Below are 22,406 nucleotides of genomic sequence, written 5' to 3'. Positions count from 1 at the left end.
GCACCGCCCTTCCGTTGCCATGGCCGGGCAGCGGCCGCCGCCGTCCCGCTGGCGGCGCCTCCCGGAGGTAACGGGGCACGGCGCGGGGGGAAGCGCCGGGGGCGGGACGGTCCCCTGGCATCCCGGCGTCAGGATCAGGGAGGAGGTTTCCCAAGCAGCGGCCGCGCGGTTTGCCGGCGGGGGTGGGGAAGCTCCGCGCAGGGCTGGAGCGAAGGGCGCCAAAGTTGGCCGCGTTTGAACCTCGGGTTCAGGAAGGGAGGCGGGTGGTTGGAACGCTGCTGTGTTTCTTATCCGCCTGCCGAGGTTTGGATCTGGTAGCGTGAACAGTGGTGGAGTCGAGGTGGAGTAACTTGCGCACTAACATTCAGTGTCAGGTTGGAAGGGGCTCTGAGCAGCCTGGGGTGGTTGAAGATCACAGAGTCATTAATGCTGAAAAAGATCTCTTAAGATCATCAAGTCCAACTATTAACCCAGCACCTCCGTGTTCACTAAACCATGTCCCCAGGTGCCACATCCGCACGGTTTTTGAACTCTTCCAGGGATGGTGGCTCAAGCACTTCCCTGAGCAGCTTGTTCCAGTGCCTGTTCCTGCCTTCTAGTGAAGAGATTTTTCCTAATATCCAGTCTAAATCTCCCATAGCACAACTTGAGGCTATTTCCCCTTATCCTGTCATTTGTTTCCTGGGAGAAGAGGCTGACCCCAACTGGCTACAACCTCCTTTCAGGTAGTTGTAGAGTGATAAGGTCCCCCTGAGCCTGCTTTTCTCCAGGCTAAACAATTTCAGCTCCTTCAGATGCTCCTCATAGGACTTACCCTCCAGATCCTTCATCAGCCTTGTTACCCTTCTCTAGGTATGCTCCAGCACCTCAATGCCTTCCTGAATTTAGGGGCCCAGAACTGGGACACAGGACTAGGAATGTGGCTTCCCCAGTGCTGAGTACAGAGGGACAGGCACTGCCCTGGTCCTGCTGCCCACATTATTTCTGACACAGGCCAGGATGGCACTGGCCTTCTTGCCCACCTGGGCACACTGCTGGCTCATGTTCAGCCATCCTGTCAAGCAGCACCCCCAGGTCCTTTTTCGCTGGGCTGCTTTCCAGCCACTCTTCCCCCAAGGCTGTAGCAATGCCTAGGGTGGTTGAGACTCAAGGGCAGGACCCAGCATTTGGCTGTGTTGACTGCATACCATTGGCCTCAGCCAGTCAATCCAGCCTGTCCAGACCCCTCTGCAGAGCCTTCCTACCCTCAAGTAGAGCAACACTCCCATCCAACTTGGTGTTATCAAAGATGTCCCTGCCCATGGCAGGAAGGTTGGACTAGATGACCTTTAAAAGTCCCTTCCAACCCAAACTCTATGCCAGAGTAAGGTGTCTTGTTGCCATGCAAAAAACTCATGAGTCAGCACACAGAATTGTGCTGTTGAGCAGTACTGCTGGTTGTATGGGCAAGTAATACAAGAGATTTACCCTAAAGCACCATATCCTACATCTACAACCACCTGACATCAGAAAAAGTGAAATTCTAGGGTGAACTTCCCTTTGTTTTGCTTTCTTCAGCACACCCATGCTCCCACCCTCAGCCTGCTTCTTATGGCAGGTAGGAGTGTGCATCTGCCTCCTCAGGCAGCATCCCAGGCCTCTGGCAACCACACAGAGGGAAGGAGTTCTGCAGAAGTACAGACTGTCCGGGGTACTGGTGTTGCACGTAAAACACAGTGACATGTCAGGACCATTTACATCTCAGAGAGATGAATATTGGACAGGAAGTATCACAGAGTATTTGCACAGTGGCCAGCCTGGCTATGACAAAAGGCTGGTATCAAATTTCATAGTTGCTGGTTGTTGGGGACTAGCTCGGCAAGTCTCCATCCAGTCTCCGGGGGCTGGGTGTTTGCATTCTCCCTATGTGTTCTCCAACCTCTATGATCGACATTAATTGCCAAATGAGTGTTTATTTAATGACTTCTAAGTCAAATTTATCCAGTCAATCGAGCAATCGGAGAAACATGTTTCAAAAGAAATCTATTTCGTATAAGAGCCGTGCTGTCTTACGTTGCATTCCCACTGATGTTTGCTCTCTCTGGAGGAGAAACATGGATATAGGAAGTGTCAAAATTAATCTGCAGCAATCCTTAGAAACGTTTTCCTTTCTTTAATTTAAAGAGAATGGACCAAGCTGTCTCTGAAGCTTTTTCCCATCAAAAGTCAAGCTATCCACAGGGGCCTTGGGGTCCTGTAACAAGTTTGGAAATCATGGAACAGCTGCAAGATCATGATGAGGCCCATGAGGAAGGTGAGATAAAATTCTGCTTGCCACAAGCTGTCTAAAATAAACTGTTCTTGATCCAGCCTTGTCGTTTTGGTGTGAACAGGCTCTTATAAATCTTGAGATCATAAGAAACAGTTCCTAGTAGGCTGTCTTTCATCTAATGGAGAAAGGCATAAGAAGGATCAGTTGCTGGAGTTCAAGGCAGATCTTAAATAGCATGCCTAAGAGAAGGATCAGCTCTTTCTCTCCTGGAGATATCAGGTCAGGACAAGGATAAATTCTGCCCTTAAAGGTGCACTGTATGATCAAATATGAGTTAGTGGGCTATAGGAAACCAGGTAAAATTACCTGACATATTTTTGATAGCAGGCCAGATGTGGAAATGGAGTTGCTCTGTGTAACTTTCACATCTATGAATAACTGTGGTTTTGCTTTGATTCCCATGCAACATTTTTCTCAAATATTCCTTTTGTAATGCCTGCAGCCACAACCTCAAGTTTGAAAATAAAGCTGTGATAGATTTAAAAAACAAAAAGGAGGGAAATTACTCCTTCTGAGTACAGGTAGTCCCAGGTGAAGCTTGCCACCTGACGGATTTGTAATCTAGACTCACCAGTTGGTCCTCGAGCTGTGGTACTTGCAAATGTTACCTTGTACACATGAAGCAAATGTTTGTCCAAACAGTGGTCCTTTTTATTTAAGGTATGACAAAGGTGGTTGTACATGAGGAAAATAGATCTAAGCATCTGCAAGTGCAGCAGTAAAACACTTGAAAGCTATCCAAGTTATGAATTAACCTCATGTGAATTCCATCTCCTTGATAAATGCTGTAATAATCACATGAGTGATCTAAATGTCCACAGAGTCCTGAAGGAAAAATGAAGTAGAGAAGAATTCATACATGATGTCTGACAGGCAAAAAGTTTGTCACCTTCTCTTCCTGTTCCTTTACAGATCAAGATGAGAGCAGAACTATTAGTCTTATTCCATTTTCTGTTGCAGATCAGCTTTCAGTCATTCTCAGCATGTGATATAACTATCCCAGAGATAGTCTTACTAGTTTACACTTATCCATGTATTTTTTAAGCAAGTGAAGTCATCAGTCTCTTTCTTCATGATAGCCCAAGAGCTGCTCAGTAACTGGATGAAGTCCAAACTGCAACTGGAGCTGAGTGATGGAGAAGATGAAGTTGATTCTGTCCTCCTGGAAGAGCCTTCTGCAGCCCCTCCGAAGTCTGAGCAGTTTGATGGTGAGAGCACTGCAAAGCAGTTCCTGCTTCCTCTCTGAGGATGTGCTGGGGAGGGGGGCCGGGTCTCCTCACTTGTAACACTGAGAGGTAATAGTTGTCTTGAGGCCAAGGTAGTGGACTTGGTAGAAATAAGATTACATGTGGTGATTTTCCTCCCCCAGTTATCACAGCAGCTTGCTGTAAGGCTGCACAGATTCACCTCATAAACATCCAGTGTCTCCCTTTGTAAAAGAATTTTTTTTTTCTTTTTTGAAGGGGTATTTTTGAGGCCTGTCAAGTTTATACAGCCGTTTGAGATGCTCAGAGGCAAGGCAGTGAAAAATGGATGAAACATTGTTACTGCTCTAGCCTGTTCAATGGGAGCCTGATTATGACTGGGGATAAATGGAGTGCAGTCAGTGTGTCCATGTTCATCAGAAGTGCATTCACAGTCTGGGGAAGTGATCCCTTTAATTACATTAGGCTTTGTGATCTGAGACACAGGGGTTTATTCATTTCAGACTAGCCTGAGATAATCTGAACTTCTCATTTCAGACTTGTGCAGCTATCTGGAACGTGAAATGGAAAGTTCTTCTGTCCAGAAATACGTACAGCATCTTTTGCAGAGTGAAGATGTGAACTGTGGGATAATGAAACATCTTAGACTTGAAGACATCAAAGAAAAACAAAAACTTGCAGATCCACGAATAGTCATGGAGCTCAGACACAAGCAGGTGAGCAGGCAAGGCAGCGCAGTTAAAAGGAATAAGATGGAAGGTTATAGGATTAGAGTAAATGCTCAGTGATACCTGCCGAGCATTCTCTCCCAGCCTGCAATAATCTCTGACTTGGAGGCAAATACCCAAGGATACTGTTCCACAGTTCAGCTGAAACATTACTGCATTTCCATGGGCATATTAGCTTGCACAGGCATCTTCCACTACATCGTTCAGGTTACCCCCTTCCTGAAGACTGACAGGAAAAGCTGCCACAGCAGTTAGTTCTGAGTTTGCTCCCATCAAGTAATATTGGTTTAACGTCACTCTCTGGAATGGATTGTTTTCTGGTCTGAGAGCAGCATCTCTCCAGTCAGTGCCAGCTACGGATAGGTTTGCTTGCTTCATGTGAAAGGTGGATCGTGACCCACCCTGTCAGTGTACAATGAGCTTCAAATTCTTCAGCCTTTGATGTTTGCTTTTGTCAATTTCCTCCTTCCCAGGTGAAAGAAAACCGACTGAGGCATCAGAAGGCATTAGAGCTTCAGAGACAAGAAGAGTCCCTGAAGAAAGCAATGCTGTCTGAGGCCAAGCTCCGAGCACAGGAGGAGGCCAGAAGGAAGGCCCTGAAGGCCAAGAAGGAGGAGGAAGAGATCCAGAGGGAAATGGTGAAGCTGCGAAAGGAAATGGCTGAGAAGAGGCTCACTGTGGCAGAAGCATGGAGAATGTAAGAAGGAGAGGGAGGCAGGGAAAGAATGAAGAACACTTGTCAGCTCCTTTTGTGTAAATGTAAGAGGAGTGGTGGTACCAAAGGAAACAGCTGTTATTCCTCTTGTCAAAAACCTCTCTCAAAACCTTTTAGTCCTTTGTTACCAACATCAGTGGCAGAATTTATCACAGTGGGAAGATGGGCTAAAGATACTGTTATCCTCCCCTCAGCCATTACCAGTATGTGCACTGAATCACAAAGCAGGAGTGTTTGCACCACTGTGTGTTCTCTCCATCAACTCCATGGCCACATCCAGCCTTGTTAGTGTCTAATGCAGCATGAAAGCCAGTACACAGAAAAAAATAAAAGAATAAAATAGTCTGTTCAAAGTCTAGCACTTGCAATACTTCCTCTGCTATGAGAGAATAAAGAGCATTCTTGGCTGAGAATTCTGCAGAGACATAATTTTTTTCCTTTTGCTGAGCTCGGATTGTCACAGAGATGTTAGTTTTAGGGATGCCATTTACTTACTTAGGCAGCCCTGAGATCCTAAATCTTCTCATATAAGTGCTTTAGTGAAATCTTTACTGAAATGCTTTACTGTTTTCTTCTGCCTGCTATATTTTGGAAATGCTCGAACTGTTTAATCCCTGGGACCCCAAACCATTACAGAGGCAGTTTTTAAGAAGGCCGAGTTAAATAATCAGCAACTTTCTAAGCTGTAGAGGTCTCTTAGGATTGGCCAAAAAGAGAATGTATTAGATTGTACATAATTGCATTAGTTCTGTATGTTTGTTCACTTTCCAGGGAGGGAAAGAAACAAGAGAAAATTCAGAAGCTGTCAATGCAGGAGGTACCTGTTACTGTGTCACCACCCCTGGTCCTGAGGAAAGAAGAGCAAGGAGTGGAGAAACAGAGAAAGGCTGAGGAGCTGCTGCACAGGATTCACACCAGTAAGCAGAGAGTGAGCATCACCTCTCTTTATCTGAGACTCTGCACTACCTGCCCTCGGCTACCGTTGGCAAAACTGAAGTTAAAAGTCCTGGTTTTCCCTTAAGGAAGGAATTAAAAGGGGAAAGTGGCAGAAAAGAGGCCTGGGAAGCATTTATTTTGTATGTGTAAAGGCATTTTAAAGATTGCCTTGGCAGACCCTGGTGCAGGAGCAGGGAGAAGAAAGAGAAGTGCTGCAGCCTGGGATGAGTTTTGAGTTGTGTCTCTGGCAGTTGAAGCATGTCAGCACATCTGCAGTAATGGGTTCCTCAGGGATCCACTCCCGCTGGGTGCAGTGGAATATTCTGTGTTATTGCAACAGCTCTTTTAATAATTCCCAGTAGGAACCTCTTTCTTTTACTTTCATTATTTTGATACCATGGTCAGCTCTCGGTTAATCACAGTGTATCAAGTACTTGCAATTAAAGACTGATCTCTTTGTACTGAATAATTTTATATGGGCAGTCTCAGCAAAGGGAATAAATTTTCTGAGTGCAGGTACGAATACTATCCATCACATAATGTTTTTAATTAATAGAACAGTCACCATCATTAATGTCTGCATATCTATATCTAGATTTCTTTTTAACAGAAGAATCCCATAGCTTTTATGGTGGTTATTCTCATGGCCCACTCCATCTGTGCCCATCTGCTGGATTTGAGCTTGGCTGCTGTTAAGCAGTACACAACCTCTCTCCAAGCACAGTCTAAGCTGTGAAGACAAGCCTGAATGAAACCACAGAACAGTTTAGGACTGGCATACTGTGAGAAGCCACAGTTTAGCTGAGCTAAGCAATCGTGACATTTTGATTACTTTCCCAAAGCAGAAAGAAGTAGCTAATGCACTGACTTTTTGTAAGTCTCCATTTGAAGATTTCAGGGAGTGAGAGGAACGCAGTTAACACAAGGCACTATGACAAAAGGGGAACAGCAGAGTCCACTTGGAGGATCAAAATGAACAGTGTCTGCAGTGACAGGGCTAGAATTATGGGGTAGATTAGATACCAAATTGCTGTTCTGTACAATGTAAATCACTCCCAAAGGCAGCAAGTCTAATTATATAGGGGAAAGTTTTGGCTTCCTACTGGAACAAGGATGAGCTGAGGCCATGCCATGTCTTGATTTTTGTCTAAGTTAAAAAAAAAATTAAAAAAGCAACACTTCTTCATAGAAGTATTCTTACCTGTAGCATCTTAGACATCTTCTAGATTTTGAAACATCTTCCCTGTCTCTAGAAATTCTATGTTCCTCACCCATTTTATTCCTTTACACTTGGTGAGCTAAGTGCATTTCACTCCAAAGCCACATGATATGACCTGTCTTTCGAGACCCTTTCTACATTTTGTAGAAGACCTGCACGTGCTCTGCATTGCTTTTCTATTACCCTCAAGGTAATTGTTGAAAGTGAGGATTCCAAAAAGAATCTCAAAAAGGAAAGTCAGATAAGGGGAAGGGCGGAGAGGATCACCATTTGTGTGACAGGCTGTATCTTGCTCATTGGTTTTCTGAAACTCTTCCATGCAGTGCCTGCAACAACATTTCTCTGCTTGGCTGAAAGTCATTCTGGAGCAGAGAATCAAAATGGGAAAAGCCAGAGCCCTTGCTGACTGGAGATGCCAACTGAAGGCCCTGAGAGCCTGGAGAAATTATACTTGGGCCCAAAAAGTAGAGCAGGCAACACAGCAATTGGAAGTTCGTCTCAAAGATCAAAACAGGTAGTGACCCTATACTGTAGAATTCCTCCTACTGCAGCAGTATTTGGGCAGAGCAGTGATCAGGGACTGTAAAAAGAGCTTGTCAGTTAGCCAGCAGGGGGGAAACAGCAGCTTTTGGAGAAAATTGCTACATTGCCTGCAGTCTGCCAGAGGCGTTGTGGCACAGATAAAAGGAGGACAGATATAAACAAGAGCTTTAGCACTTTCCAACAAGCCTGTGTCTCTTCTCTCTGGAGGTATTTTTCCTGGAAATCTCACCCTGGCTTGCTCTGAAATCTGGAGAGTATGAGTTGCCAAATTTATTCCTGATTAATATATTTACTTGCCCTTTCAGTAGTAGTATAGCAATGATCATTTTGGATAGTGCTTTTCATTAAGGAGGCTGTTGGATGAATTCCCTATCATCCAGAGAAAATTTTGCCATTGCAGGTGTCTGGCAGGCTTCGCTGGTGAGACACTATCGCTTCCTCTGTGCTGGCCAGGGAACGTGATACCTCTTTTGCAACTATCCTACAGCCCAGGATTGGCACAGGAATGGCAAAATGTGAACTAGGGAAACTTAATTCAAAATAGCAGGCATCCTTTCTGCCCTCCCACTCCTCCTTGGAGGAAGCCTGTACAGCTTCAGAGGGCATTCAGAGTTAAGCAGCAAAAAGGCTCAGGAAATTACGGGGCTTTGTGCCTGGGCAGAAGCCTCACTGCTCTCGTAACACAAGCTCTTTCTCATTCAGGAAGAACCAACTGGCTGCAGAGCATAACCAGCAACGGCTCCTGCGCTGCTGCTTCCTGGCCTGGCAGTGCTGGAGCCGGGCAGAGACGGAGAAGCGAGAGCTGCAGATCAAGAGGGAGGAGACAAAGAGAAAGATGGCACAGCTGCTGGAAGCCGTGTCACAGGGGAAGGGTGGTCTGCACAAGCCACTGGAGGTTAACCAGCCTGGGACAGCAGTAGTAATCCATCATCAAGATTTGCAGCAAGACAAGGTAAACCCTTCCCACGTAGTTTTGTCTGTTGGCATCCCAGGACTCTTACAAGGACTGCACTTCTTTTGTGCAGTCTGAAATAAAGAGCACGTTGTCCCAGAGTAAGGCTTCTTTCCCAGGGCAATCCCCAAATACCTGCCTACAGCTGTTCAGGAGAGAAGTCTCAAAATCAGAGGCAGATGTGAAGGGCAATGGATGAGCTTGAAAAATAATCTCTAGTGCTGCCAGAGAACAGCCCTTCATGTACTGTGAGTTGCAATGAGCATCCCACCCCCAGATCACTTTTACTGAGAGATTAGTTACGTCTTTGATGGCAGCTTAGACTTAAAAAGAGTAACTTGACTGCATGACAAGAGAGTTTTTTCATGCCAGTGGAGCTCTCTAGTATTTAAGCCTGGGGAAAAAAAAAAGGTTGTCACTGGCTGTTTTAGGATAATGCACATCACAAGCGGGTAGGAGAGGAGAATCAGAGGTTGCTTCCTTAAATTGTTGTTTCTCAGGTTGGATCCCGACCTTTCTTTCTGTCTCTAAAACTTGTACTACAGCAGTATCCCAATCTCAGCATGAGAGCTCACACACATATTTCAGGTGAAGCTTTTCATTTGCTTAAGTGTCAGCAAAAGTTTCCCTTCAGTGCTTATATTATCCTAGTAGGCCCATATTTTTCTTTTGATAAAATTTGTGCTGGAAGAATGGGACTGAATTTGGGGTTTGACCTCAGAACCAGAAAGCAGGCATTATATCTGACACTGCTTCATAACATGACCATGTCAGAAAAGGCTCAGCCTCATTCCCCACTGTGCATCTGTTTCATGGTATTATTTATCAAGGCTGGAGAAGAGGCATGAGGAAGCAGCACTGTGTAGACTTCTCTTGCATTTGAAAAGGGACCATTCAGTCACAGAGATGAGTTCAACAACTGTTTATCCTTTATTCTCCATCTGAGCACAGAGTGGAGACAACATAGTACAAAAAGGAGTGTGCTAATCCCCCAGAAATAAGCTGTCCTAAAATGTGCTCCCTAACAAAATATTCAGGATATATTCCTGCCAAAGCTCTTGCCTGATCAAGATTTCTTCCTCCCAGTGAAATGGCACATAGCTTCTTAACAGTTCTTTCCCACAGCCTCCCATTTTGTGCATAATGGGGCCCCTCTGGCCTGACTAGGAACTGAATAAAGATTGCATAGCTGAGATTACCCTGCTTCTCAGGCATCTCACTAGATTTGCATTTAAAAAACTGTGTAGTAAGGGCAGAAGAGTGCTTGGTTTTAATCAATGTCAAATTTTCCTCCTTTTTTTTCCCTCAGCCAACTAAAACTTGCCACATACAGAAAGAGCCTGATCAGACCAGAGACCACTCTTGTTGGGATGCTGTTCACACATCTCATTTCTGCAGAAAACACAAATTTGCCTGGGAGATTACTGTAAAACATGCAGCCTTGAGTGTCCAGGACCAGGCTGTGTGCAGGAATCAAATAGCCACTGCCCTACAACAGTTTCAGGCACGTGGTCCAAAGACATCTCCTGCTTATGGCAGCCGTTTTGAGCACCGTCATGCCTTCCAGCAACGTCTGATTGAGGAGCAGAGGCAGCAGCTTCAGAAACAGCAAGAGCTGATCCTTAAGCTGCAGGAAAATCAGAGGCTGAGCAGAGATAAGGAAGAGGCAGCACAAGCCACAGATGTAACCCAGCTGACTGACAATTCTGTTGCTCAAACCAGAGAGGAAAAACAATCCAGATGCAAGAATACAACCCCTTTGAGGTATGTGCCCTCAATAAATCAGGGTCACTTAGTCAGCATGTCTCATTCCCACTCAAGTTGAGCCAGAATGTACCAGCCACATTTCAGTCATACTCGTGCTATCTGCTCTTCCTCTCAGCTGTGTCTTAGCCTCAAGGATAGTATCAGGCTAGCCACAGTTCTCTGTCCTTCTCCCCTTTTTGCAATGGCTTGACACCCCATGTTCCATACGGGATCCACTTAGAAATAGCAACACCAATGTCACACATAGCAGCAGCAGGGATTTATTTTAGTTAGGAAAAATGAGAGCATCATCCTCAGTATTTCAGAGCATACAGCAGCCCTGGAACTCAGTTCCTTTACAAGGATGCATCATTAATCCCATTTCAAGCAGAAGAAAGTTGTATCAGGGATTCAGAATGAAAATGCAGCAAAATGGAGAACAGAAATTACAAGGCCATAGGTGGTAGGTGTGAGACATCATTTTACCACATTAATTGATAAATTTCTTAACTCTTTCCTTTCATAGTTCACCTGATTCTCATGGGCCAGAAAACACAGGGGTAGTGATGCAAGGCAGGAAGCCCTCCAGCCATCTGACCTCAGCTCATCCACTACTGAAAGGTATTGCTCTAGATAGCAAAAGCCATGTCAGACCACTTCTCTCAACAGTTTGTCTTGAAATGTCTCTCTTGCTTTGCCTCAGCTTTGCTGGTTGATGATAGTATAGAAGTAAAACTCAGCACTCTCTTTCCCAGCCTGACCAGTGCTGTGAGAGGGTGAGCTGCTTTTATGACTTGCTTTTATGCCCAAGTCATGTAAAACATGGGACACTGCAAGACCCTCACATCCACACTTAGTACACTGTTGTAGCAGTTACTCCAAACACTTGTGATCATTTCTGGTGTGACAAGACCCAGAGAGAGAAGCTCTACAGGTTTTCCCATCAGTCTCCCTTCATTATGCATCCAAGAGATGCTTAAACTCACCAGTTATTTTCATCTGACTTAGACAGAGGTGTTGAGATTTCAAAGGGAATTAAGTACCTATCCAAGGTTTTCTGAGACAACAGTAGCCAGGCTGAGGAAGGAGATCCAGATCCCTTCCTTTTGTGAGCTATCTCCCTTTCTCTGGCCACACTGGAACAGCATACACACGATAAACATACAACACTAGTTGTCATGGTCTGCATTAAAGGTTGTCTGGAAGTTTGGCATTAGAAGTTGCCTTTCTTTGCCTGTGTTGAGCTCCAGTGCTACCTAGTCCAAGCCATCACTCACTCTGATTTGCCTGAACTCTGTACACCTTAGAGACAGTAAGCATATTTTTCAGAGCCCTCAAGTGCTTTTGTTTAAAGATCCCCAAAACTTCAGTGAGTAAGTTACCACTGGATGCTTTTCCTTGGCAGAGGATCCTGGGACAACTGAAGGAGAAAAGGATGTGAGGAAAGCTATTCTGTTCAAAACACTTTGATGCTCCCAGTTACTGATTTCTCCAGCCTGTGCATTGTGACTGCAGAGGAAGCAAGCACAGGTTCCCAACTCCACTGTGTGTTCTGAGTGGTCACATCAGCACTGTAACAGCTTTGCTGATGGCCAGCAAGATCATTGCATTGCAATTTATCTCCCAAAAGAAGCATTAAGCAGTAGTTTCTCACTAGCGGGACCAAATACCCCTATGTCACTGTGACAAGGATGCTTTCTGTCACAAGCAGTTAGAGCTTACTGGAGACCTCATAGCAATTGCTGCTAAATCATGTGCCATGAGCCTCAGCCCTCAATCAGGAAAGACAGGGACAAACCCTTTGAACACAGCTTATTTCATAACTGAGCCTCATGGCTGTGACTGTCGACCAGGGAGGGTGGAGTGAATGTAATTGTGGGAGTCCGGAGTCATCTCATAAGCATTTAGAAGTTCCTTGTTCATGACACTGACAGCCGTAAGAGGCAGCAGAAAGCAAGTCCCTTTGCACGGGCAGTGCCAGGGCCATGGGGGCCTGGCAGTAGAGTGATGTGGTCATCCTTGAGCACCAAACTTCTGTCACTGTCCCATAGCTTATTTTCACTAAGCCTTATGTCCTCTGTTTCTTTAGGGATGGAGGAGAGAGCAATTCAGCGGGCAGAACAGAGGAGGAAACTAGAGGAAGCCAAACAAAGAAAAGCAGAGGAAAAACTGGTAAGGGAAGTGGAAAATGAAATACAGTGTCTTTCACACCATTCCAGTTACAAGAAGTCATAGAATCCTAGAATCAGCCAGGTTGGAAAGGACTTCTGAGATCATCAAGTCTGACCCCTGATCCACTACCATTGAGGTTACTAGACTATGGCACTAAGTGCCACATCCAGTCTCACCTTAAGAACCTCCAGGGACAGAGAATCCACCACTTCTGTGGGCAGCCCATTCCAATGCCTGATTACCCTCTCTGTAAAGAATTTCTTCCTAATATCCAACCTAAACCTCCCCTGGCAGAGCTTAAGACCATGCCCTCTTGTCTTAATGATAGTTGCTTGGGAGAAGAGACCGACCCCCACCTGGCTACAACCTCCTTTCAGGGAGCTGTAGAGAGTGATGAGGTCTCCCCTGAGCCTCCTCTTCTCCAGACTAAACAACCCCAGCTCCCTCAGCCTCTCCTCATAGGACTTGTGCTCCAGTCCCTTCACCAGCCTGGTTGCTCTTCTCTGGATCTGCTCCAGCACCTCAATATCCTTCCTGAACTGAGGGGCCCAGAGCTGAACACAATACTCAAGGTGTGGCCTCACCAGTGCTGAGTACAGGGGAAGGATCACTTCCCTGCTCCTGCTGACCACACTGTTCTTGATCCAGGCCAGGATGCCATTGGCCTTCTTGGCCACCTGGGCACACTGCTGGCTCATGTTCAGCTTCCTGTCAATCAGCACCCCCAGATCCCTTTCCACCTGGCTGCTCTCCAGCCACTCTGTGCCCAGCCTGTAGCGCTGCAGGGGTTGTTGTGGCCAAAGTGCAGGACCCGGCACTTGGCCTTGTTGAACTTCATCTCACTGGAATCAGCCCAACTCTCCAGCCCATCCAGGTCCCTCTGCAGAGCCCTCCTGCCTTCCAGCCGATTTAACCCCAGAGTTCGAATGCTGATTTAACCCCAGAGTCAGCAACCAAGAAAAGGCTCTTTATCCAAAGGAGGAGTTTTTTAATTTGTGAGAAAGCAGATATCTCTGTCACATATCTAAAGGAGTAGTTACTGCTGTTTTGCATATGGCAATGGATATGATGTATCATGAGCAGACACTTCAATGTTAAAGTTGCAATTCTAGAAGCAGCCTCCCTTACCAGCCCCAGTACTTTTTTCACACCTACCCATGACCATACCTTGTCTTTACTGAGAATGATAAGGTGAAAGTGCATGCAGAGATCCACTTGATGGGACCTGGCAGTGGTGGATTTCCCCTTACCTTTCCTGTCTGGTCAAGTGCAGCTTGAGGACAAGTAGTCTCTAGTAAAAATCATCTTTCTAGCAAATCTCTGCTGAAGAGAGAAGATACTGACAATGTTTGCATAGTTAATAAACAAATTCTGTGATACACATCCAATAAAGGAGCCTTCTTTGCTTCAGGGTATATAAGGTGTTACTGAAAACATTGCTTATAAGTTGCATTAGAATTAGAAAGCTTATAACTGGGGTCCTAAACCAGCCAGCATTTCCTCTTTCTCCAAGCAAGAGAAATTCACATACACAGGAGGCTGAAACGAGCCTTACAGAACACTTAACCGTAAAGTAGACAGACAACTTCAGGTTAGGTTTCATCAGCTGCAGGTGCCACAATTGTAGAGATCAGGAAGCAAGCACAGTCATGGTAATCCTGCATGATGGTTGGTTTGGATTTTAGGCCTTTGATGTGTACACCAAGAGCAGAAGCTTTGTGAAATGAGAGCAGAGTGGGGTTTGCAAGGGGAGTAGATAAATATTCAGAGAAGAATATTTTGCCAAATATAATAGTACTGAAGTAAAACAACTTTGATTTTCAGTGTTTGGGAAAAGAAATGCTTGGGTACCTGTAATGCTCCTTTGCATGTAGAAATGAAACTTGAGAACAGAGCCCAGGGATTCAGAACTGACTTTAGTGATCAAGTTATCAATGACTTGGTGTATGGTTTACATTTTTTTAGGGAAAGAGTGGACAAATACTATAACTTAGGACAAAGAAAAATAAAGATATATATAGGTAGTAGAAAGAGATATATATATACATATATATATATAGGTAGGTAGTAAAAAGAACAGTCACTCCTCCCTCTCCCTTCCGCAGTTCATTGTTGAGCACAGATCACGTCTAATAAGTGACAAAGTCTGCTTCCTTCTGAAGTTTCAGGTGCTGATCAATACTAGAGGAATACTAGGGAAGCTTAGAGGTCTGTGTTCACTGTAAAGGTCATATGAATCAAAGTAAATTTCACCTTTCTCCATTTTAAGGCCCAGCTGAAGGCTGAAGAGGAAGCACAACAGAGGAAGAAGGCTGAGGAAAAGGCAGCTCAGCGGGAAAAACGACGGGAGGAGAGAAGGCAGCAGAAGCTGGTGAACAAACACCTCACTTGTTTCTCTCTCTTTAGCAGGGATAAGGAAGAGCCATTACTAGTACTCAGTCAGCAGCCAGAGTAACGTGACGTGAAGGTCTTCATTAGTAGAGCAGAGTTCCACACAGAACTCAGAGAGGGTAGAGCACAGCACCTACTCCACAGACTCACCACCTTCCCCCTTTTTGGCAACGTTAGGGGATGGGCTGTGCACCAAACACTCTATGAAGTACTATCATGTCTGTCTCAAAAGCAGGACTAGAGGCCCCAGCAGGTGGACATTCTGTGCTGAGATACAGTCACATCAGCCTCCACAGGGGCAGCGTGTTCAGTCTCCTTTCAGACTACTCCTTTCACTTGTGTTCCCCCTCCAGTGTACACAATGATACTAGTCACAAATACACAATTTAAAAGTAAAAGAGCCTGACAGTTATATTAAGGTCAACTTTCCACCTGAAGAATAGAACCATCCTCTCACTGGGGCTAGCCTAAGAATAGCTGCACTTCATTACTGTTACTTGGAAATGAGCTGTCCTAATAACTCAAATAGCACATTTTAAATCCTATAGGAATTTGACCTGCAACTACTGTTCTGCTTGGAATGAGTGTTTAGAATGTTTGGCCTAAATCCCTAAGTATCAGTCAAAAGTTATATTATATAGTTAGACAATACCCACATTTTTCCCCTACTATTTGGGCTAGATTAAGTGGTAGAGTCCATGCATAAATTGTGAACATTTTTGGACACATTTTCTATCTAGTTTTATAAGCACAGAAAGCTGCACTCCCCAAGCTCGCTAAATCACCCTGCCCCACATGGAGGTGGTCCATAAAAGGAGGTTCCTGCTACATCAGCCCTCCTGGTAGCCACAGATGACATGTCTGCTACAGTATTACCAAACTGCAGTGCTGATATATGGTCCAAGGAAGGGTTCAGAAACACCATCATCTCCCAGGAGAATTTTCAAGACAGTTTGCTTTCAAACACAGGTTCTAGTACATGGGGTCATCTCTGGTCTGCACTCCTAAAGATGATGCAGATCCCCATTTCCTGTCAGGTCAGAACCTCCAGCTCCAATATGATAATCTGTTGGAATTGCTTAACGTCCTCTTCATCCTGAGGGAATTAAAACTACTGTTTTTTGTACTGCAGAAGGAACTGGAGAAGCAGAGGAGGCTGGAGAAAGAGCAGCAGCTCCAGGAAAAGGCTAAAGATCACTATGAGAAGGTCCTGCTCAGAAAGCTGGGAATAGTGCCATGGAAAAGGCTAAGGGAGCAAGCCAAGGAAAACCTGATGGTAAGTGCTGAGGATAAAGGAAATGACTGGTGCCACGGAAGGAAGGGAAAAAGTGCTGCTTCCTTGATGCAGCACTTAGCAGAAGCCTTAATAGGCTTTTAAGCCAGGTAGAGACAGAAAAAGCAAAAATTCTCCCTGCACACCCTATCCTATATTAGCTCTTTAAATCAGCCCATCTGACAATAATCATGAAAAGTCATCAAAAACCCACAAGGGGTGGCATCCTCATTTATAGCTGAATAAACAGGAACCAAAAGGACAGAGAAAGCAAAGCATTTCAGTCTATTGAGAAGTCATCTTTTGTTAGCCTCCACTTGTCTGCAGTACTAACTGCCATATGATTTGGTGCCAATAACACAGGGTAAGTTAGTGTGATATGGCCAAAAAATTAAATTGAAGTCATATGACATGAGCCTGTCAGTTCTCTTACTCCACAGCAAAACTAATCGGTAAGACACCACCAAGCCACTGTAGTTACAGTTGTTGACCCCAGCCTATCATCAGGGCTTTCTTTCCCTCTCTCTGGAGTTGCTGCTGGTGCAGAGTTGGCCATTGCTAGTGGCAGGACACTACAGGTGATGATCCAGCAATCTATTCTATCCTGTCCATATCCTTCAGTGCAGAACAGCTTCTGAGACCTTGATGCAAGTGAAACATTTCTGTATGGGACTGGATTGACGTGCCTTATCAGGGGCACACTAACACTCAACCATATCCTGAAGATTTTGCCAGAGCCCAGGGCTAAGCTGGCAAGCTTCCATTGAAGTCACTGGAACTGGAGCTACTCACAGTAGTTCACCAAATGCACACAGGCCTCCAACTGGGAAGAAGTAGATGGATACAAGCTGCTCCATATGTCCACCCTGCGGGTCAGCATTATGGACAGGGATGGCCTAAACTGCCACAGGTCCTGCCTCTTCTCCATTTACAATACATTAAACTGAGCATCTAATTCAAAAGGGTATTCTCTAGAAGTGACACAGCAGTGGCCTGATAGACTGGATTTGTTCCTTATGCTTACCCCAATTTGTGTGGGTCAGACATTGCCAGCTATCAGACATCTGCATTTTGGGGGCCCCAGAAAGCTGAGGTGATTTTCTAGTGCACCCAGTTTTCTGTAGCTTTATAATTACGTAGTCACTAGTCCAAGTAACCAGCTGCTTTCTGTCTCTGCTGTCTTCACTCAGGTGGCACAAAGGCACCACTGCTTGAGCCTGCAGAGGAAATGCCTGATGACCTGGCTTCAGGACACCCAGCAGAGTCTCATGGAGAAGATGTCTCAGGCTGAGGACTTCTATTCCCATATGTTACTGAGACAGGGCTTCAGGAACTGGCTAAAGGTTGGCCTGCACCACAGCAGAGAAATGATACTAAGAGAGCTGGCTGCTGCCAGAGTTTCCCCTCACCACACTCTCCTCTCACTTTACACACCTGTAGTACAACTTTTGCTGAGTTATACTGTCCCCATTCCAGCAACGTTATTCCCTTCTCCAGAGTCCTTCTTTCAGCTCTTTACTCTCCATCGTTCTCTTCCACCCAGAATTTTCTCCTACACACTACTCCTCCACCTTTGCGCTCTCTCACCCTGCTGATTTTCCTCCTCTCCTGTGTCCATGACCCTTCACTGCCACAGTCTCACCACTGCTCTGTCTCTGTTTATTGGGCCAAAGGTTAGGAGAGAGAGGGAGGGAAAAAAATAAAAAGCTATTCTTACCTGTTTCTCTGTCCTCCTTCCCCAGTACAAGGATTATCTCTCCACTCAGGAGGAGAGAGCGAATACCTTCCATGCAGTCTGCCTCAGGAGGAAGTACTTGCAAGCATGGCTTGATCTTATCATGGAGGAAAAAAGGACATTATGGGAGAAGCTAAAGATTGCTACTGAACACAGTAACAAGTAAGCATACACCCTCAGCTGCAGTTCTTTTTACTTAGGTGTAATATACCCTGTAGACTCATTTTAGGGATTACTTTTGACAGGTCAGTCATCTGCTCCCCAGGAGCACATGAAACAGGTTCTATACTGCTGGTATTTTGCTTCTGTAATATGGACAAACATCAGCAGAGGTTTATGCTAAGTTTCCATGCAGCCTGGAAAAGAAAATGTAGTGGTACCCTTCACAGGACTTTTAAATCTGCTGAAAAAGAATACAGTGAAAGCAGATAAGTAGCTGAAACTTTCTAAGCTGATTAGCAGATCTGGCCATGCAGCTTCTGCTAAAAGCTGCCTTAGGAAAATCTTTAAGTACAATTATAGCAAGCCAAATGATTGTGTAGGAATTACACAGTACTGTTTTGTCCACAGCAGATGATTTAGTTCACAAATCCAAAGTTGATCAACTATAAATCCTACTTAAGGAGTCTTTCGATTTGTGCTGTCGTCAGCCTGACTTGGCAGGGAGAACTAGAACAGACTACCAAAGTTCTACCAGTCATGACTGGAGTTGGACACACCCTTGTCCCATAAAATGCATTTTAACAGGACAAAAAAGCTGTTGTCAAAGTTCAGCAGAAAACTGAAGCATGTTCACCTGCCTCACTATGAAAGCATGTTAGCTGCATGCAGTCATGAATACGCTCTGTCTGTACATACAAACCAAACAGGATCTGCAACGACTTGGAGAAAAAATTAAATTAAAGCCACCTCTGATGTGGTAAAGCAAACCCGTTCTAGCTTGCTGTGTCAGTAAGATTTGAACAGTGCGTGATTTAACATTAACAAGCCAGCAAACTGGAGGAACCAGGAGAAATTCAGGCACAGGAAGAGAATGGGTTCATTCTACATATGACCTCCTATTAGGAGGTAATCACCTGTTGTTCCTCATTATCTCTTCCCCCACTCACTGGTAAAAGGCTGTTCAGACACTGTCATAGCAAACTGTTCTTTACACAGGACAGTTATTCCCTATCACCCGTATGGGAAGCCAGGGCAGGGCACCTTTGGTGGGGTGATTAAATTCAGATACAAATAGGAGTCCAGCTGCCTGTACTCTCAAAGGGTTGGTCTGGACTTAAATGAGCCTGCATTTTTCCTGAAGAAACTTCTTCCAGAGGCTCTGTTTATTCTTCTAGAAACACCTTTCCTCTTCAGAGTGTTAAGCAAACAGCAGCAAATGAATTCTGTCAGAGGGAGGAGCAAATTTCTTAGTGGAGAGGAGAAGAAAAGGGCAACACATTATTTTTCCCCAGCATGATTGACATATCAATGTAGTGATCTGCACGTAGATGCTTAACATGTCACAGCCCTGACTAACAGCAGAAGGACCATATCCCACAGCTATTTTAGGGGAGTTCCCCCCTCAAATAGAAGTCATCCTTTTATTACCTGTTAAGTACACATCTGCATATTGTCACTTTGTTCCTTGTGTCCCTGATTTCTTTAAGGAGACTTATACTGAATGCATTCAAGGCATGGAGGCAGTACCCACTGCTGATGAAAAAGGAAAGGGAGAGAGAAGAAAGGAGAAACCAGCTACGCAGGAGAGTAGCTGAAATTCTCCCCAACTTCCAAACGTGACAAAAGAGAGTCAAAGGAGATGGACGGGAGACGAACAACCAGTTCTGTTCAGTGCTGTCTCCCTGCTGACTGACACAAGTCCAAGGGGAAGGTCTGCCAAGTGACGGCCAAAGGAAGCTCCCCACAGTCACTGTTGTTGTAAACTAAGCATATATGGAAGCTTATCTGACAGCTTCACTTTGCACTTCACAGAGTCATTCCCCACGAGGTCCTCATGTGAAGCCTCTGTAGGGGTATCTCTGCTGGTGGCTGTGAAGCCTCGGTAACCAAAGCCTAGCACGGGGTGTGTTTGAAGCCAAGGCCATTTCCACACACAGAGCTGCAGCACTGACATGAGCCCTCCACCAAAGGAAGCACACAGGACTGAACTGCACACGTTTTCCTTAAGCAGTAACCTGGTGCTTTTCTGTTGCCAGTGACAGCTCGCTCAGAGAGCAGACAGACCTGACTGTCAGCTGATGCCCAACCACTGCTGCAAACTTGGCCACCCAGGGCACAATTTCTGGCTGTGCCAGAAAAGTGCCACACTGTGCCACAGAAGTTTGGATGGGAGGAGGAGAGGGAAGAGCTGTTTATGTAAACCATATTTGCTAGTGATCCAGATCATTGCATGGCATATGGATAATCTAAAACCTGGATTCTTCTTTGAGGGACTACCTTGCTGGCAGCACTGGTCAGTTCACAAGCACTGTGCTTTGACATGGTGATCCCAAGTTTATGAGCCTCATTATCTTGTCGTTTAAACACTTCCCAAACTGTTTAACTGTAGTATTTCAGGGTGTATTGTGCAAGTCTGTCTGGGATGTTTTACTTGATCCAGTACTTCAAAGAAAAAAAAGACAAAAATCCAAGAAAAAGGCAGATTGTATTTTTTATATAAGCTAAAGCTGAAATGATTAAAATTAAGGTTTCTTACTTAACCTGCAGCTTAATGCAGACAGGGTAATGCTGTTAAGGTACAGAATGTCTTAGCAACAGCATAAGGGCAGGAAGATGGAATCACTTTCCCCTCACAAGATAGGCAAAGCTCTCTCCAAAAGCATTTGGCAGTACCTTGAATAACACCAAGAAGGCAACAGTTTACTATTACGTTATATCAGATCATTTGTAAAACCCATCAGCACTGAAAATTTCCAATAAACCCAAATCTGAAATGAACACAACTGAGCTGGTAGTGCAGATTCTGTGTCAGAAGTTGGCTGAATGGCTCTAGACAGAAGTCCAGGATTGGGAACCTAGACCAGCACTAAGCACTGCAGATGAAGATGACCTGCACAGGACAAGTCAGGTGCCCAAGTGCATCAACAGGCTCCAGAGCTTTACCTTTGGGAATTTGTCCATGTGCAGAGCTCACAGGGATGTGGCCAGAAACCCTCCCTGCCCACAAAAGCCAGACTGTCAAGCAGGCTCTTGGTGCAGGTCTGAAAACAACTTTCACTCCCAGGTTCCCTCCCACATCCATCCTCTACAACACATGAACATTTCCATCTCCTAAAGGCTCTTTACAAACCTGACCGCCAGCAGGTCAGACGAGCACATTATCCAAGTGCAGGGAGCTGAAGGTGCCTGCGTGGAGTGTGGGCGAGTACAGACCATCTGGCTACATTAAAAGGCAGATTGTGAGAGGAAGCAGCAAGCTGAGAGAGGGCTGAATAACTTGTCTTGCAGGGAAGAACAGGCACTGCAGAAGGGTAGTGTTTTTTGCAGAGGACTGAGCCAAACAGGCAGGGAGAAGCAGAGCTGGGGGCTGAGCTACCCAAACAATGCCCCACTGGAGCCAGCAGCTACACCTGGTGCTAACAGCAGCACGCTGTGGCAGCACAGTGACATCAATCCAGTTTCTCTTGTACAAGCCTTGGAAGCCTCTGCCATGTAGAGCCTAACGAGCTCCTGGAATACCTCTGAACCAGCCCTTATGCTCCCACTTTACTTCTGGTCTTTTCCAAAGCTGAATTCCTCCTTAGTGAGGCTTGACAACAAACACAGCAGCCCACCCTCCATCCGGACTCACGGCATAAGCAGGATGGTGACCCAGAGGACAAAAGGCAAGGTCATATCTTTCCTCCACTGGAGGAGGGAAGGCAGCATTACAGCCAGTTAGAAACAGGACACACTGCAGCTGTAAGGGAGTATGAAACAGTAGAGTAGATGGACCCACACGCTGCCTGGTCTTGACTCCAGCAACAGGCTGAGCAGGGATTGAATCTACATCTCTCACAGCTAAAAGGGTGCCCCAAACTATTGGCTACTCAGGGGTGCATCCAGTCTTCTAAAACTGCAGATTCTTTCCCCAGCAATGCACATTTTGTCTTCAAGGCCCACAGCTTCCACTCATCTCAGTGCCCACTCGCCATCCATGAAAATAATGCTGATTACATGGAGCAGAGTTCCCCCCTAAGAACTTGAAGTACAGTCAACACTTTTGCAACTGGCCTTAGTCTCTAGTACTCTCACCTTTCAGGGTTTTCTTATATTCCTAGTAGCTTTGAAAGATTCTCCTGGCAAGATGTTCCCTGGTTGGACAGTTCCAGAAGCAAGAACAACCCTTTGCCCTTGCCTACTGCCAGTGTGAGCATGGAGCTGAAGCCTCAGTTGGATCCAGCTATGGAAGAGAGAAGATGTTGAGGGATCAGGCACATTCATGCTGAACATGGTCTGAATCAAAGGGGAGATAAGAAGCCACTTGACTTTCTCCATT

At 45.4% G+C, this 22,406-nt stretch overlaps 1 protein-coding gene across 1 annotated transcript; it reads left to right on the top strand.

Annotated features, from left to right (window-relative positions):
• Nucleotides 1-19: 19 nt before the first annotated feature.
• On the top strand, nucleotides 20-20,861 carry CCDC191 (coiled-coil domain containing 191). The gene is made up of 16 exons (XM_050332430.1): nucleotides 20-67; nucleotides 2,164-2,293; nucleotides 3,391-3,519; nucleotides 4,054-4,232; nucleotides 4,718-4,941; nucleotides 5,731-5,887; nucleotides 7,438-7,628; nucleotides 8,360-8,609; nucleotides 9,919-10,373; nucleotides 10,882-10,976; nucleotides 12,445-12,527; nucleotides 14,797-14,898; nucleotides 16,051-16,194; nucleotides 17,382-17,534; nucleotides 17,934-18,088; nucleotides 19,576-20,861. Exons 1-16 carry the CDS (start codon nucleotides 20-22, stop codon nucleotides 19,706-19,708), a joined length of 2,628 nt encoding a protein of 875 aa, XP_050188387.1. The 3' UTR covers nucleotides 19,709-20,861.
• The last annotated feature ends 1,545 nt before the right edge of the window (nucleotides 20,862-22,406 follow it).

This window comes from Myiozetetes cayanensis, unplaced genomic scaffold (assembly GCF_022539395.1).
Source record: "Myiozetetes cayanensis isolate MyiCay16 unplaced genomic scaffold, myiCay2020 scf5-8, whole genome shotgun sequence".
NCBI classification, from domain to species: Eukaryota; Metazoa; Chordata; class Aves; order Passeriformes; family Tyrannidae; genus Myiozetetes; species Myiozetetes cayanensis.
Note: the sequence above shows the minus strand (reverse complement) of the source record. Positions and strands in the feature narration are given on the sequence as shown.